The 18499-nt window shown below is 42.4% G+C and overlaps 1 protein-coding gene across 1 annotated transcript in view; it reads left to right on the forward strand.

The window, feature by feature from the left end:
- Positions 1 to 8164: 8164 nt before the first annotated feature.
- The window catches only part of plekha6 (pleckstrin homology domain containing, family A member 6), a 176630-nt gene continuing 166295 nt past the window's right edge, over positions 8165 to 18499 (forward strand). Inside the window, exons 1-3 of the mRNA XM_073468089.1 lie at positions 8165 to 8198; positions 9334 to 9375; positions 9786 to 9886. Of these exons, the coding sequence (XP_073324190.1) occupies positions 8165 to 8198; positions 9334 to 9375; positions 9786 to 9886 (177 nt within the window). The remainder of the gene's footprint in view (positions 8199 to 9333; positions 9376 to 9785; positions 9887 to 18499) is intronic.

Raw genomic sequence — 18499 nt, forward strand, 5'->3', positions numbered from 1 at the left:
TCTTATCTTATCTTTTCTTGTGGGCAAAAAACAAACGCGATTCAGCTCCAAGTCGTCATTAACGTGACAATACACATAACATGACAATAAATCAATAATAATAGAATTAGAGCTGATGGAATCCATCCGTGAGTAACTACCCAAAGATGGTCTCTTAGTGTGAAAGCGGTGTGATCACAACATAAAGACTGAAAAAATATAGCATGAAACACAAACAAAATTAAAACTGTAAGCAGTGATGAACGGGCCCTCGACCCACATATGTCGGGCCGTGGCGCTGTCCAAGGGCACCCGGACAGATGTCTGCTTGCCCGTTGCCTGTCGAAAAGTTCCTACCTAAATGGGATACATGTGACCCAAAACACAACACAACAATTTCTGTCCAACACACACCATACATGGAGATGCCTCTTACAATGGCCAAGCATTGAAATTAACCGCACTGCCATGCCCACTAGGTATATCGGAGGCAAAAGCTTTTGATAATTTTTCATCCTCAAGGTCTGAGGATGATACTAGAGCCCTAGTGTTAAATCTGTAGGAGGCGTCAGTGAAAGTACGAGGCATAGAAATGGGTGAAAATGGCAGCGAAATTTCTACTTTGAACCAAAATCGCCCAATTCCTGTTGGACTGAGGGGGAAGGGTCCAAGAGGGTTTTTTTGTGCGTCTGGTCATGATACATATGCGTACCGACTTTCATTAATGTATGTGCATGTAGGAGGCGGGGCTTCAAGTTTGAAATATTCCAGGGGCCGCTATGGAGCCATCTTTTCACTTAACACAGTATTGATGCATAGACCTATTCAGGGCGAACCCCTCTACATGTGTGACCAATTTGGTGTAGATGGGAAATTGTATGTTGAAGTTATAAGGACTTCCTGATTTATGGCGAGGGATCAAAATTGACCACACTGCCAAGCCCACCAGGTACAACAGAGGCAAAACCTTTTGATAACTTTTCATCTTCAATGTCTGAGGATGATACTGAGTGAATGTGAAGTCTGTGGTGTTAAATCTGTAGGATCTGTAGGAAGAGTTACGGTTAAATAATAATCTAAACAGTGCCATTCAAGATGGCCGACTAACTGTTGTGGCAAAAATTCCAACAAAAATAATTCCTGGCTAAATCCCTGAGACCTATGAGTCATGACCATCCGAGAAGATTTTTCACGGCCTGACCCGACGTTAGGTGGCGCTATGAGGTCCCCTGGACACACCCACCCCCAATCATGTGGAATCATCAAATTTTTCACCACGTGTGACGTTTGTTCCGAGTTTAGTGAGTTTTGGGGTATGTTCAGGTCGCCAAATATGTGCTCTCGGGGGCAGATGAAGATTAATAATAAACAATCCTTACAGATACAATAGGGCCTTCGCACTGTCAGTGCTCGGGCCCTAACTTTATCCTCCAGCTATATCAAATATTAGTGTACACACATTTTTTCTCAAAAACGTATTAAAAAATCATCATGTGTGTATATCCACACTGTCCATGTCTTGTAATTCATTTGTGATAAAAAAAACTGTTAAAAATACACTGTCCCGCCTTTAGCTTTGATTACAGCATGCATTCGCTGTGGCATTGTTTTGATAAGTTTATGCAATGTCACAACATTTATTACAATCCAGAGTTGCATTAATTTTTCGCATCAATTAAGATCTTGTCTTGATGATGGGTCAGGCCTTTGTGTAAAGTCTTCTCCAGCACATCCCAAAGTTTTTCAATGGGGTTAAGGTCTGGTATCTATGGTGGCCAATCCATGTGAGAAAATGATGTCTCATGCTCCCTGAACCACTTTTTCACAATTTGAGATCAATGAATCATGGCACTGTCATCTTGCAATATGCCTGTGCCATCAAAACCTGGTCATTCAGTTTTTTGAGGTAGTCAGCTGATCTTATTTTTTGGGCACATAACATTGCTGAACCTAGACCTGACCAACTGAAGCAACCCCAGATCATAACACTGCCCCCACAGGCTTGTACGGTAGGCACTAGGCATGATGGGTGATCACTTCATCCGCCTCTCTTCTTACCCTGATGCGCCCATCACTCTGGAACAGGGTAAATCTGGACTTATCAGACCACATGACCTTTTTCCATTGCTCCAGAGACCAGTGTTTTTATTCTCTTTGCATTGTGCGTGTGGAAATGCGCTTACTTTCACTATCAAACATAGCTGTGAGTTCTAATGTTGATGTACATTTTTACAATTTGAAACGACCACATTTCTTCCTTGAAGTTGATGGTTCACCACTGTCCTTCCAGGTTTTAATAATGTGCTGGACAGTTCTTAACCCAATTTTAGTAGTTTCAACAATCTCCTTAATTGTTTTCTTTGCTTGATGCAGTCCAATAATTTGACCCTTCTGAAACAGAGTAACAACTTGTCCACAACCACAGGATATGTCTTCCGACATGTTTTTTTTAAGACATGAGAAGCTACTCACTGCATCAGTTAAGGTTAAATAACTTGTTGCCAGCTAAAATATATTAATCGCTGCAGTAATTGAGTCAATAAATAGATCAATAAATATTTTATGCCCAAAAGGGCTCTAACTACCCATATATAATAGGAACAAGTAGGTAGCAGGTACATGAAAAATATACTTAATTCATTTAGAAGTCTATGGGCACAACCACAACTTCACCATTACCATATAACAGTTATAGGGAATGGGCGCCACATTGCATTCTGGGAGGTGTCGGCCATGTTGATGGCTACGAGAATGGTAACCAAGGGTAAAGAGGAGTAGTTGACAGCACAGTCCAGTGGAGAAAGCGAGAAGTACAGTCGAGTGGAGAAGCGAAAATTAAAATGCTGAGATGCCAAAAAGGAAAAGGAATTTACTGGGATACATTACAACATGAAGCCAGGGACCGGTATGTGGAAAAAAAGGTTATAGATGATTTGGACCCATATGAGATTCCAAATAAAGAATGGAGCAGCGACAAGGAGCTACTGCCGCAGTTCTGTCCAACAGACATCTTCGCCTACCTTGTGTGCAGTGTGAGTGCCTACACTTCGGAGCAGTTCCAAAATTATAAATCATTGGAGTCTCATGTCCAGTTTACAAATGGATGGGTGCAAGAGCTTCAGATTTTCAAGTCAGCAAACAGTGGGAACACCGTCATTCGGTCAAAGGTACGTGGAGCTCTACCTTAAAGGGGGATTGCCGTTTTTTACAACCTGGACCTTATTTCTAGCATAAAATACGATCATTTACTCACCCAGATAACTTTGGTGTCATTTGGAGTCGTTCGGACGAAATTAGATCCAGTGGAGCGCCACGTATATCCATATAATGTGAGTGATCGGGGCACCGAAGCGCAGCCTCCATATAACGCATTATCTGCCGCAAAACTAGTTCATTTCACCAATATTTTGTTATGATACGCTAGTGCTATTCCCCTCTGAGTCCGGGGTTGCCTGTTATCAACATCCGGGGTCTGTAGGTTGACCTAGCCGTTTAGCCTAGCCGCAGCCGTTTGTTGTTCTTTGGCCAGCTGTTCCTCTCTCTGCCTCCGCATCCTCCTTTCAACGAGCTCCTCATCTGTGTACTCTGGCTCAAAACGGTAAGGACGTCCATCATAAACGAAGTCATCGTCCACCACCTCAGAATCGGAAAAATATTCAGCTATGTTGCAAAAAACTAGCAGTAGCAAACTACAGGTAAACAAGCTGGCTGTTGCGGGTGCGGGGCTTTCAGAGATGACATCATCCAGGTCAGAGGTTAGTAGGTCAACCTACAGACCCCGGATGTTGATAACAGGCAACCCCGGACTCAAAGGGGAATAGCACTAGCGTATCATAACAAAATATTGGTGAAATGAATTAGTTTCACGGCAGATAATGCGTTATATAGAGGCTGCGCTTCGGTGCCCCGATCACTCGCATTATATGGATATACGCGGCGCTCCACTGGATCTAATTTCATCCGAACGACTCCAAATGACACCAAAGTTATCTGGCTGAGTAAATGATCGTATTTTATGCGAGAAATAAGGTCCAGGTTGTAAAAAACGGCAATTCCCCTTTAAAGACGAGCGTTGCATCGATGCAACGCTTGTGCGTATTTTACAAAACATTAAATAGCTTCTGAACCGTTTATGATAGAGACGAGCCGTAAACACCTTAAGTAATGTGCATTCATTCATGTTAGTTACAGGTGTCATGTCATGATTATGACACTATCATGTCAGTCATATATGCACACTCACCAGTTAAGTGTTACTTTATTATTACTTTTCCAGTTTTAAGACAAATGAACTAATGTGTAATATTTGTTCATTTATGTATCCTCTCAGGTCTTGCACTCTCAGCGCATCAACGAGACTCCTCTGAAGCCATGGGTCATCATTGCTAATGATGGCCAGGTTCAGTGTGCACACTGTACATGTATGGCTGGCATTGCCGAGTCATGTACACATGTTGGGGCTCTGTTATTCAAGATCGACACAGCTACACAGCTACACTCGATGACTTGTCGTCACTGATCCCTGTTCTACATAAACACAGGGCAGTTTGTATGTCAACAATGGATGCCTACTACCAATCCTATGCAGACCGTGTCCAGCCAGCTGTGATGCCAAAACCTCTTCAAGACCGTCTGCGTGACCCGGACTTTGATCAAGCTCCACTGTCTGTCCTTCTGCAACACTGTGAGACAGTGAAAGACATTGCAGCTGTGACAAAGGAACAAGTAGACATGATCAGGGCACACACAAAGCAGCAGCATAAAGCATCTGCCTGGTATGGAGTACCGGCAGGGAGAGTAACTGCCTCAAATATACATGATGTTGTTGCTACCAACATCGAGAAGCCGACTGTGTCCACGGTGAAGAAGATATGCTACCCAACAGCGCTGTTGACAACACCAGACATGCAATGGGGGACTGAACATGAGGAGGCTGCAAGGAGTGCTTATCAAGCCAAACAAGCACCACACCACACTGACCTGAAAATAGAGCTCTCTGGATTCAGCATCAATCCCGCGTTTCCACAAGTGGGCGCTTCACCTGATGGTTTACTTAACTGTGTCTGCTGCGGGAAAGGGTGCCTGGAAATAAAGTGTCCCGCAAAGCACAAAGCTAACACTGTCCAGGAGGCTTGTGATGGTGACAGGGACTTCTGTCTCCATCTTGTTGACAACAAATTTGAATTGAAACAAGGCCACAGATACTACTCACAGGTGCAGACACAGATCTTTGTGACAGAGTCTGCCTATTGTGATTTTGTGGTGTGGACACAGAGAGACCTTGTTGTTGTCCGAGTCCTGCCGGATGTCAGGTTCTGGGAGACCTGTCTGCAGAAGGCACAGGAATTTTTCCTGAAGATTTCCCTCCCTGAGCTTGTTTGCCGCCACTACACACAAGGTGCCTCCACAACACCGCCCTCCAGAGTTATGGCTGTTAAGCCACCTTGCAATAAAAGGCAAAAGAAAGTACCTAGTACAACACTTTTAAATGAACACTGAAACATGTCTGTTGTAAAGCTCTTATTTTGTTTACCTTTTTCCTTCCTGTTCCCAGTGTCTCACTTCCTTATCACTTTGGTTGATTCTAGCTTTATCAACTCATTTCCAAATTTGAGTTCACATGATGTTAAAAACAGATTGTATAGAATCATTTTAGACTTTACCTGTTCACCCACCTATTTCACTCATTCTTTTCACCTTCACATGGGGTGAAAGTGAAGTTGGTTCACTTTGGAATCTTAACTTTATTGGTACTAACCTTTATTTATGTAAAGCTACAACACAGTTCAGTTTTAATCTTGTGTTTGCTTTCTTTTCGGAGGCCCATGTGTGTCTGTTTTCCCATGAATGTTAAATAAAACTTTTCAATGAATTTAAGTCTCTGGCTGTGCATTTTTAGGAGTAGACAAAAGATATTTTAGGAAGGCCAAACAGGACCTGAGGGTTAAGTTATTTTATTGTGAAGACTGTGGGTATGGATGAGACAGAAACTTACACATTTTTACACATTTATTTACACATTTATTTCAGCAACGGTGGTAGCATCACTCACTTTTCAATACAACACTAGGGCTCATGTTTGTCAGAGCACAACATACAGACACAATCTTGTCAAGGAATGTCAAGTCCTCATCCTTGCATGGCAACACCATGCGAATTCGTACTTTTGCTGACAAGATTGTGTACTTGTTGCGGACGGTTCCAATAACCCTTTCCACATGAATTCGGAGGTGGGCTATTTTTCTTGTGCTCTCCACATCTCTTGCATCCAGCTGACAGCGTCCTTTTGTGAATGCAGGGATCTTTACCTCGGCACACATAAGTCCCACACTGTCCTGTATATCAAAGCCACGATCGGCCAACACCAAATCACTAGGTAACAGTTTGTCCAGAATCCCACTGTTATCAGTTATGTGCTTATCACTAACGCGTCCCCCCCACCCCTTGGAAATGAAAGAAATTGAGCCCTGTAGTGTAATTCCAATAAGGTACTTCATGGTTGTGTTGTGTTTGTAGTGGGAGTACGACTGAGCTTGAGCTTTAAGGTTTGATGGTCTCCGTGTGAATATTTCAAAACAGTCCAGAATCACAGCAACACGCTTCCCAAAGGCCTCCACAAACTGATGGGGCATAGTGGCATGCAACGCATCTCGCCCTGGCCAGTTAATCAAAGGGCTGATGCGCGCATGCAAAACATTTATGGTCTCACTGAAGGTTTTGGAAACAGTTTTTCTGTCCACGTGAAAGAGGTGGGCAATGTGTTGTATTGGCAAATTCAGTCTAAGGCGTATGAGAGTCAGGAAAAGCATCTGAAAAGGTGACAGTGCTCTACTAGTCTGTGTCAGGTATGGTCCATTTGTTTTGGTTTAAAAGTTCCAGATACAGCTGCAACAACAACATAATGTTTTGTATCTGCTGGCTCTATAACATTTACCTGGTGGAAGAAGTTCATCCATCACTGTCTCATCCATATCAGGTGTCCTGTCAGTCCTTGCCCGTTTTCTCCTTTCCTTTCTCTCATAGCGCGCAGTCTGTGTGGCTGTTAACTCAGTGTGGCCCAGGTGTAGAGATGGTGCCCAGTCTGGATGAGAGTCATACATTTCTTTTGCTGGTTTCCCTGGTAACACAATAAAAACTTAATGTTATGTTCAGATAGATTATCATACCAAAGCAAAAGTCTCGAAAAACGTATATAAACATAATATTTCAACAAACACCTTACGTTACAACTTGTGAACGCCTTTGCGTTTGTTTGTGTGTGTGATCGCTGTGTGTATGCTATGTGTGTGGTGTTGCGGTTGAATGGGAGAAACAACAACGTAGGCCTACAAAAAGAAAATGACGGGAGCACACTCTCGTCGACATCGGAATACTGCTGAATGTTATATTGGTGCGTCTAACAGCCGCGGTCCAAGCGATCCTACGGGCCTTTGTTATCTCGGAAACTTGGCTTCTGTGATTCTGTCGCCAAGCAGGAAAGCGGTGAAAAGTTAATCCGTTGGCGATCTTTTTCCTACTGCGATCATGCGTGGCGCCGTGGCACCCCACTACACAGCAACGGTTTACCATAGTTGAAAAGTAGTGGTGAAATACAGAACAAATCACAACTTTAGTCAAGTCAACGCCTGCGAGCGGATCACAGAAGCAGCGTAGCCATCAACATGGCGGCGAGTTCCCATAATGCACCTGGGATGACGTCACGGCGCCCATTCCCTATTAAGCTTACATGGCCACATAGCCACAATTAGATGACACACTCTAAGGCATAGGTCACTAACAGGCGGACCATGGTCCGAGTCCGGACCCAGACGCCATCCTATACAGACCTGGACCTATAGTCAATAAATTATTTAAGTATTTTAAATTTTGACGGGGCGCTTCTATTTTGACCGGCGCAGATTTTTTAGACTTTACGGTACTGGGATCAGGAAATCCACTGACCAATTGCATGCGAGTTAAGCCATCCCATGTGATGCTACTCAGCCAATCAAGTCTGTGCATTCCAGGCGATAAACATTGCGACTCTGAATACAGACAGATGAAAGAGGTGAGAAGCGAGTGACAGACGGAAAGACGTGAGCAATACAGGGAGAGAAGACAGAGAGATGAGTGAGCCGGGGATAACAGAGAAAAATAACCACACATGGCGAAAAGTGGACAGCGATAGAAGAGCTTTCAACCCAGAATGGACGGACTCATTCATGTTCATTCTTCCCACTGTAAGCACAAAACCAGTCTGTCTCATATGTTCAGAGACCGTGGCACTAATAAAAAGTGTCAATGTGAAACGCCACTATGAGACAAAGCACACATTTTTTGACAAAACATACCCACTCAAGTCTGAACTGAGGTCACAGAAAATAAGCAGTCTCAGAGCCCAATATAAACAATTCACCCGGATCCTGACCCATTCATTCACTGCCCAACAGCGTGCTAATGAATGTTCCCCCAGAGTCGCTTGGATTTTGGGTCAATACTAAAAGCCATATACTGATGGAGGGGTTGTCAAGGAGTGCATGAGTGCAGTAGCTGAAACCTGAAAAATTAATTAACTTTATTTTAAGATCCACAATTTTTTAAAAGCTTATGTTTACTATTTTATTTTTAAATGCAGCCCTTCTTTTCCTTAAAGAGAGAAGAAAATAATACATATCTACAGTATTATATATCTGTATAATTAAATGATAAGTGTTAAGTGAATAAATATTGTCGAAATGTTTTTGAATTGTTCTTTCTTTCTTTGATTTGACAGTCAGTTCTTGATTACATGCAGACATTGATACAACAACTAGGCTACTTCAATATATATCACACTAAATCATAATGCAAGTTAGACATTATGATGTTCCGGTCCTTTGCTTGAGGACCTATTTGAATTTTAGTTGAATACCCCTAAGGTATATAGTGATCTGGATAAATAAAACCAAAAGCATCTGGATTGACAATCACTGAAGACATCAGTAAATCATTCAAATATGTGTGGGAGACACAAGCAGGAAGTGTGTCTGTTTACCTGCTGTCCCTTTATGTGTGTGTGTCCCAGTCTCATTGGTGCAGACGAGCAGCAGGTACAGCTGGCTGTGTGTCAACATTCCTGCAACACTTAGTCACATGGGCTGATTATTATCTCACACAAACACACCAACACAGAGCAGGGATCAGCATATTGTACGATTGCACAAGCCCCACCCCCTCTCTCTTACCCCTCCCACCCCCCTCCTCTACCAGCTCCATTGCCCTCATTTGCTCTCTCTCTCTCTCTCTCTCTCTCTCTCTCTCTCTCTCTCTCTCTCTCTCCATCCTAGCTTGCTCATGTACACACCCACACATAACACAAACACACTCAGTGAGCAGCAGAGACAGTATCGGTACAGAGCCATGTTCGGGAAATAAGAGGTAGGAGGTCATAGAGAGAGAAGTGTATTCCTTTTCAATCTCCTAAAATTTTCATGCCTTCTTCCATTATTTAGTCAGTACTGGTTCTCCCCTTCTACGTTGTTCCTTTTTTTTTTATCACCACTTGATCGTGGTGATTGTGGGAGTGTGTGAGCCAATAATGTCGGACGATAATGGATATCTATTCTAGGAAGCTGTCACCATGGGAGCAAAAACTGTGCTGAGAGGAGAGAAGCTGTTATTCCATTCTCAGGACACTCCTTCTCCTTTTGTTGTCTTTTATCCTGCAGGTTCAATGAACTGGCTCAGGTTGTTATTTCTCTCACACAGTAGTTGCACCAATGTAACAGATTGTTATTCTGTTTCTCTAATTCTTCCTATGTTCCAACTTTAATCTTTCCTCTTCACAGATGAGAAGGAGGACACAGTGTTAGGGAGTTTGCCCCTACTGAGTTTCCAAATCGGAGGAGTGGAGCCTTTGGATAACATCACCCGCAAGTTTGCCTTTAAGGTCAGTTTGCACCCTGGTGGAGGGACCACGTGTGGTGGGAGGTATATGTCTAATTGTAATTCATGCAGGGGATGCAGCAGGCATTGGTGGACAAAAATGAGTGCATATGACTTTCATTGTGCAAGACATACATTAGTGGGACACAAATGGGTTTTATGTAAGAATTTGGGTAATTTCAGGTTGTAACAGTGTTATTGAAGGGTAGTTGGAGTAACAGCAATTCCTTTCAGAACCATTGCTTCAACCGTAGAGGACTCTTCCTTGTGTAGTGTGACTGCTTATTGCACAAGAAGGATTTGCTGATGTTTGAACTTGTTCCTTGTTTGCATTGCTGTGGATTAGTAAAGGGTGTTGGTTTGGTCATGATTGATTAATACAAACTGAATGGCTTAATGGCTGAGTCACATAATGTTATTTATTGACTGTTAAATAGCCCCATAGAGCCTGGCGTCTCAGGTTAGGATTTAGTAAGTTAGGACTCCCACTAGTATGGTTTTGATGTTTGGTCAGATTCTTAATACAGTTTCTTAATGTGGTCTATATTTTTTGGGGACATATGGATTTATGTTATAATTGTGTTTATTTCTACTAAACTATACACAAGAGCCACCCCCTTTAATTATTTGCAACCCAAAATTTGGATATTGCAGTGGATCTAACATTCACTTTTTTCAGTCACTAATGGACTTGTTTGTATACTTCTGAACTCTAATAACATGCAGTAAACGAGCATCAACAACAGTTTGACTATTGTTCATTACCTTGCGTTGACAATAAATCTAGTAGCATCATATCTGTGATGTCCACAGTGAGTGCTGAAAGTCTCTGGAGTACTGTCTTTCCATGTATTACAAACAGTACAACTATTTGTCTTACAGTACAAAACGTGAGATAATGTGCAACCTCATTGATGCAATCATCGAGCATTTTGAATTCTAATTACAATATACACCTGCCTAATTGAGATTTGATATTGTACCTACACAGCTATATTTCATTTCTAATACATAGCTATAGTATGCAACTCACCAAAATGTAATTTGAAATAGCAAATTAAAATCCTCATTGTTGTCCTTACCCATTTAGAATTTTTGCATTTTTTGCATCTTTACTGGTATATTTTTATATTTTATGTTGTGTTTTATATATTCATATCTTATCTTATCTTAATCTACTTTATCTAAATGCATCCATATCAAGTGATATCTTTAAAAGAGAGCATCATCCTCTAAGTTTGAAGACACAGTTGGACTTCTCTGTGAGGTTTATTGGTAGCATGTTACATTACAGCACAGAAATATCAAGGAAATAGTTGTGTAATAGTTTGACAAAAAAGATCTAATAATTAACTCATACCATCTATTACCAAAGTAATGACGGGTAATAACTTGATCTTAACAATTGGCATTTCTGGGTAATATTAGACTAAAATTTATGTAATAGGGTAATAATAAGGGATTTTAAGGGAAGTAATGGGGAACTGCATTTAAAGATAGCAAAAAGGCAAAATTATAAAGTAATACTATAGACATTTTTTCTGGTAATAATATGGTAATATGACAAGAAAATAATCTGCAATAAATATAAGATTAATAATGTTCTACATTCTGTAAAGTTACTGAGAGGTTACATATTTCCGGCCCCAGGCGCAAAAATCTTTGGCCATAGCTCCTCGTTGTAAGTTGTACATGCACACTTCACTTGCTGGGTGCTGACTTTCACTGCCCCAAGGCCGAGATAAACAGCGCGCAAAGGAGTTGACGTAGGAACAGATGACGTAGTAGTTCGTAGAGTTGGAGGAGCGTTGTATGATATAGTGAGTTGCTGAGAATAGATCGAAATGGAAAAAGAAAATTCAGTTAAGTCGTTGCAAACAATAGCGTTTGAGAGGAGAACACTGCAGGAAAAGCTTAGTGAAAGAGCTCAGACTCGACCAGCCAGACATCATGATAAAACAACGAGCACAAGACAGAGGAAGACAGTACACCCGGTCTTTTTCATGAGGCTGGTTTGCTAAGAAGTCGTGACTAAATGCATGCAGTGAGGTCCGCACTTTCTTTCCCTATCCCTGCCTCCTTTTTCAAACAGCAAGAACCGAACCAGCATGGATCCAGTCAGGTATGACCGATTTAAAGCACTTTGCAGAAGAAATGAAAAGGCATGAATAAGCCAAGAGCCACATGGAAAATGCTGAGTCTTGGCATGTTTGGCAGAGTAAATATTGCTGCTCTGCTTGATGAAGGCTACAAGATAGGGATCTGGAGACACAACGAGGAGGTTGAATAAAACAGGCACATCTTGTCTAAAATTATAGACTGAAAAGTTCTGTGCTGCATTTTAAAGGAACTTGGGGCAGGATCTGTGAAATTATAAACATGCATTTTAAGATTTTTAATGCTAATGGGTGATGAAGCGTTCAAAACCAAAAAGAATGAGCCCACCCACGTATCTCTCCATTGCCTTGAACAGGCTGTGTGCTGCATAATGTACTGCAATTCGGGCTCAAATTTCCCGCGCAGTCCTGCGGACGTGACGTCAGATGACACTGAATGCGCGTCCTCGACCGGCTTTCGACTTGGATACAGGAAGTAAACAAACGCGGCGGACCCAAACTAGTGTTTGGGTAGTAATGGATTCTGCTACAGCCAGCAAACGACCCACCATCACACAAAGTCCACTATAAAGTCATACTAAGAAGAAAACAAAGGTTTTATCAGCGGCATGTCTGAGTCGAAACAAAATTACGACCAAAGCCGGGCTGGCACCTGAATATACATCGGATACGTGTTGGACTCATGGAGGCAGCTTCAACTTGAATTGGGACTGAAAACAGATGCTGACATGGCTCATTTCCTAGTAACCAGGTAAGAAAACATTACAGGTCATGTTTAGAGCTTGATTTGAAAATCATATGAGATCACCGAGGACTTTGGTGACCTAACGTGCAAAGTAGCGTTAGCTGCAAACACGTAACTTAGTCCACCGCTGTGTAACACTGAATAGTTACAGACTGCGCATTTTACACGGTCCTTTAGTCTGAAACCGAATAGTTAGAAATATGTCTCTTTATATATGGGACCTACAGCCCGACCTGTTATCCGGGAGGTGACGTTAGCAGCTGGATGTAGCCACAGGCTAACGGTTTGTTTGTGTCTGTGTAGCAACATTAGCCGCTAACACACAGCAATCCCGTATCAGAGACGATCTCTCTGTCCCCCGATATGCCGTCTTTGCTTTCGCCCGTGCCTTTCAGACTGCATCAACCGCACTTTATTGAACAACTTTCAGTTACAGTCATAACATTGACTTGGAAAATACAAAACAAGTCTGGCATCTCACATTAAGGCACTTGACCAAGCGTCAAGCGTCTGACGAATAGGGATGAGACGGCATCAGCTGCACTGTTGTGAAGAGCTCATGCGCGCTCCCACGTCGGCTCGGCTGATGGCTGCAGTTACCCTAACGGCCGCAACGGCTGGCGAGTCACTATTGAGTCTTATTTCTTGATCCTGCCCCAAGTCCCTTTAACTAGCCCTGCATGGCCATGATGAAAGTGTACATTCAGAAAATGTGGACGTTTTAGAGGACTGGTGGATTTTGTAGCATCACTAGATGCAGCAGTACAAGAACATCTGCAGAGTGCTACTGTGTTTCAAAGAGCATCTAAGACAGTACAGAATGAACTTCTCGACTGCATGCTCTCAGTTTTGAGAGAGCACGTCATTGAAGAAATCAGGAGTACTGACTTTGTTTCAAGTCATTTTTCAAGCTAAAACGTCTAAACATTTGCCATTTCCAGCTTCTTGAATGTAATTTTCTTGCTGCTGTTCTTCTTGTCATTTATAATAGTAAATGAAGAGTGTTTAGGTTTTGGACTGATGGTTTGAAAAGCAGAGACAGAGAGAGAGAGACAGGGAGAGAGAGACAGAGACAGACAGATGCTGTAGGACAGCAAGGTATTTTTGGCTTGGTATTATTTTACTGCATATACATAATGTGTAATGATGCATATTAAATCTTTTTCTGGAATACTAAATAGAATGGAAGTATGGATATTGGAACATAGCATTTGATCTAATAATACCATGAAATTAAGCAGCTAGAGATGTGACGTGATGGCAAAACCATTGTTTTCCTGGTAAATTGTGTCTGGTGTGTGCTCCTCTCTTGCATCGCGCCTCGTGTTTTCTAGCTGTTTTTAGAAGTTGAAATATTCTCAGCTTTTCAACAAAAAGCACAGAGTTGCACTTCTTTTTTCATTAATTACATTTAATCTCTCACTTGTACATGCAGTCCTTCTCCTCAGGCACATTCAGGTGTTTTGTTTTGTCTACTTTGAAGTAGCTGATATGTGGTAGAGAAGCTTACATTTCTAGATCCACAGCTCCAAAATGAGAGACCTCTGGTTATGGTCAAAAGTTTCCATACACTTGTAAAGTACATGTGTATCATGGCAGTCTTGAGTTCCAGTGATTTCTACAACTCTCATTTTTCTGTGATGGAACGAATAGAACACAATACAATACTATTTTGTCACAAAAAACATCCATGAAGTTTGGTCCAATAATGAATGTATTATAGTTCTGACCAAATGTGACCAATGTGAGCAGGGGAAGAAGATGGCTGCCTAGAAGTTATGCTCTCACTGCTTTAAGGTTAATATCCTTTAAAAATCCTTAAACACTTTCAGATATCAGTACGCTCCCATAATAGAGGTCAAGGAACGAGTGATTAGGCTAGAAGACGAACAAGCTAGCAAGAAGGCTAATCCTGTAGCCACGAAAACAGACATACAGATAGTGACAGACCGGCTGGCTAAAGCTGAAGACAAGTCCAGTCGTAATAATTTGAGATTCGTCAACATACCAGAAGGGGCAGAGAAAAGCAACAGTATTGCCTTCCTGAACAAATTTATTTCAACTTCTCTGGTTTCCCATTGGGGGAATATAAATTGATCAAGGTTACTGGCTCGGGACACAGATGGCAGCTTTGAGACAACAACAGCTGGACAATCATCGACCGCTTCCTGCGTTATAAGGATTGCCAGAACATCATGGAAGCAGCACAGCAGAAGAAACAGGTGATGTGGAACGGCAAACAGGTGATGATTTTCTGGGATTACTCGAGGGAGACACAGGAATTGAGACATTCACCAGCATAAGGTTAAATTCGGCATGCTCTACCCAGCACGCCTGAAGATGTTCACCAATGGAAATAACTTGTGTGTTTGACAACCCAGAACATGCAGTGGACTCCACTCTGGACTGTGCCTCTATTAATTACGTGACAATTTGTCCAGATGATGATATAAGATGTGGGAAGACTGAGATGCGGCCTTTTCTAAGGGTTATTTTTGTCAGTGCTACCTCCACTATACTTTGCCATAAGAATTTTATCTTTTAAGTTAAGTTGAAAGTTACAACTTTAGTATATATGGTTAGAATTTTAGAAGAATTCTGAATGTGTAATGAAGACTTTGGTGTTTAAAAGAAACAAAGCAAGATAAAAAGTATAACAGTGAGAAGAAGGTACTTTTGTACTGTGTTGCCACTGATGTTCACAGGGTGCTGTGTTGTAACCTGTTCATGCCTATAGGGGGCGCTTAGAGACCACACAGGGCTCCTGAGGGGGAGTTAACAAGAAGCTGTGTGTGCTGATGGCGGTGTTCTTCCCATCAGTCGAGCAATAAAGAAGCTAACGTTCGCTAGCCTGGATTCTCTGTCGTTTTTCACCCGAGGTAGCTTTTCCACACAGTCTGTCAACACAACAGACTTATTGGCAATGAGGATGGGATTTACTTACGGTGAAAAGAGTTTTGCCAAGTGAAAACTCCGTCAAGACGAGACGAAGATGGCAGCGGCATTCGGAAAAAGTGAAGATCTCCACTTCGATGAAAACGAAGAAGGTTTTGAAGCCTATTTGGAAAGGTTAGAACAGTTCTTCGTAGCAAACGGCCGGACTTATGGGGATGATAAGTCAAAAGCCGTGTTCCTGACAGTTGTGGGCAAAAAGAATCATACTTTGCTGATGGACTTGTGTGCGCCGTTAAAACAAGTTGGCGGAGCTTATTGAGTTAATGTGGACACATTTTGTGCCAAAGATGAACTTTATTGCAGAAAGATACTCCAGAGTTTAACTCCAGAAACCAGAGAGAAGATGAGTCCATAAGTGAGTATATGGCTTGTTTAAGGAAGCTAGCATCTAAAGTTTGGGACATTTCTAGATGATGCTCTCAGAGACAGATTTGTGTGCGGGGTTAAAAGTGCAGAGCTCCGCGACCCCATGCTGAATGCCGCCCATACTAAAGACTTGACACTGGCTGGAGCTTATGAGATGGGACTGGCACATGAAGTGACAAAACAGAATGCACAACAGTGGTCACACAAGTCATTCAAAGCTAATGCCATTTCCAAGACGCCAGCGCCAAAACAGAAGAAAACACAAAGCCGTGTTACAGATGCACTGGCCGAGGACATGCGCCAGATGAATGCCGTTTTAAGGAGGTGGAATGCCGGGCATGTAAGAAGAAAGGACACATTGCCAAGGCTTGTCGATCCCGACCAGAAGGGAGAAAAGAAAAGCACACCAAATGGACCAGGCATCTGGATGCTATGGCCCAGGCAGATGATAGCGACCGGGATAAAGTCCGTGAAATGCCGGAGAGAGAGACCAGACCTCCTGACAGTCAGCCTGAGGACGTCGCTACACCGCAGAAGGACCCCACCGTCACACCTGTCACACCAGAACAACAATGAGCCAGGAAGGAAAAGACTAACCCAGCACCGGGTTTTATTACTCAGTACCGGGCAGGTAATGTCAGAGATGTTGAACTGTTTTCAATAGGGACAGAAGGTGAGGACACTGCTTCTGAAACTGATACAGTTAGTGAAGAACCCTATCATGTGTATGTGAGGGTAAGTGAAGTAAGGTTGAAAATGGAAGTAGACACAGGAGAGGCCGTGTCTGTAATATCAGAAAAACTGTACAAACGCAGGTTTAGGAAGGTGAAACTCATGCCTACAAATTGTGTGCTGAGAACCTACAGGCACAGGCACTTAGAGTGAGAGGGCACATTTCTGTGAAAGTGAAATGTAACGGGAACACTCGCACACTTAACCTGCTAGTGGTCAAAGGTAATGGTCCAGCCTTGTTGGGAAGAGATTGGATCAGGAAGTTAAAACTAGATTGGTCTTTTGTACACAGAGTAGCACCTGAGAGTGTTGGGGAATTATGTGACAGATACCAAGAAGTATTTCAGCCCAGTCTAGGAAAGGTAACAGGAATTAAAGCTAAACTCCATGTCATGGCAGGAGCTGTTCCTAAGTTTTGCAAACCACGCTCTGTGCCTTATGCACTTAGGGAGGCGGTTGAAGCCCAACTAAATAAAATGGAGTCTGATGTCAGTAAGGATCTGTGGGCACTATAAAGTGTCTATCAATCCCTGGCTTGAGGTAGATCAGTACCCCATACCAAAACCACAGGACTTGTTCACAAAACTAGCAGGAGGTGAGAAATTCACCAAGCTTGACTTGTCACAAGCGTATCAACAAGTAGAACTAGAAGAGAGTTCAAAACAGTACTTATAGTACGATAAACACACACAAAGGGCTGTACCGAGTAAACCGGCTTCCTTATGGTGTGCCTAGCACACCTGCAATATTTCAAAAGTTGAAGGATCAAGTTCTGCAGGGCCTAGATGGTGTAACCTGTTATTTGGATGACATATTGATCACAGGACAAGACATGGAAAGACACATAAAAAACTTGGAGGAAGTGTTGAAAAGACTGAAACATCACAACCTCAGGGTTAACAAAGGAAAATGTGTTTTTTTTTTCAGCACAGTGTGTCATATTTGGGACACGTCATTGATGCAGAGGGAATTCACCCATTACAGGAGAAATGTGAGGCTATAGCCAAGGCAGCAGTTCCCACTAATACCATTGAACTCAAGTCTTTCCTGTCGCTGTTGAGTTATGATGGAAAGTTCATACCACACCTTTCCACCCTGATAGCCCCTATGACAGGGTTACTGCAGAAAGATGTTAAGTGGGAGTGGTCAGCATCGTGCCAGAAGACATTTGATGAAGCTAAAAAACAGCTTCTTTCTAACAGAGTCCTTGTACATTACAACCTTGATCTGCCGCTTATACTAGCTTGTGATGCTTCGCCAGTAGGAGTAGGCGCAGTGATCTCACATACGATGCCAGATGGAAGTGAAAAATCTGTAGCTTTTGCTTCTCGTATGCTTACTAAAGCTGAAAAGAACTATTCTCAGATTGAAAAGGAAGCATTAGGCCTGGTTTTTGGAGTGATGAAATTTCATGAGTATTTGTTTGGTCGTAAGTTCACACTGATGACCGACCACAAACCACTACTGAAGATCTTAGGTCCAAAAACAGGGGTACCTCCCTTAGCTGCAGCTAGAATGCAGAGATGGTCCCTAATTTTAGCGGCATATACCTATGAGATCCAGTACAAACCATCTATGCAGCATGGGAATGCTGATGCATTATCCAGACTTCAAATACTAGATGACAGGTTTCCCAAACCAAACCCATTGTTCAGAGTGTCGTACTTAGACAGTTTGCCGTTAACTGCAAAAGACATTGCAA

The sequence above is a fragment of the Pagrus major genome, chromosome 6 (genome assembly GCF_040436345.1).
Source record: "Pagrus major chromosome 6, Pma_NU_1.0".
NCBI classification, from domain to species: domain Eukaryota; kingdom Metazoa; phylum Chordata; class Actinopteri; order Spariformes; family Sparidae; genus Pagrus; species Pagrus major.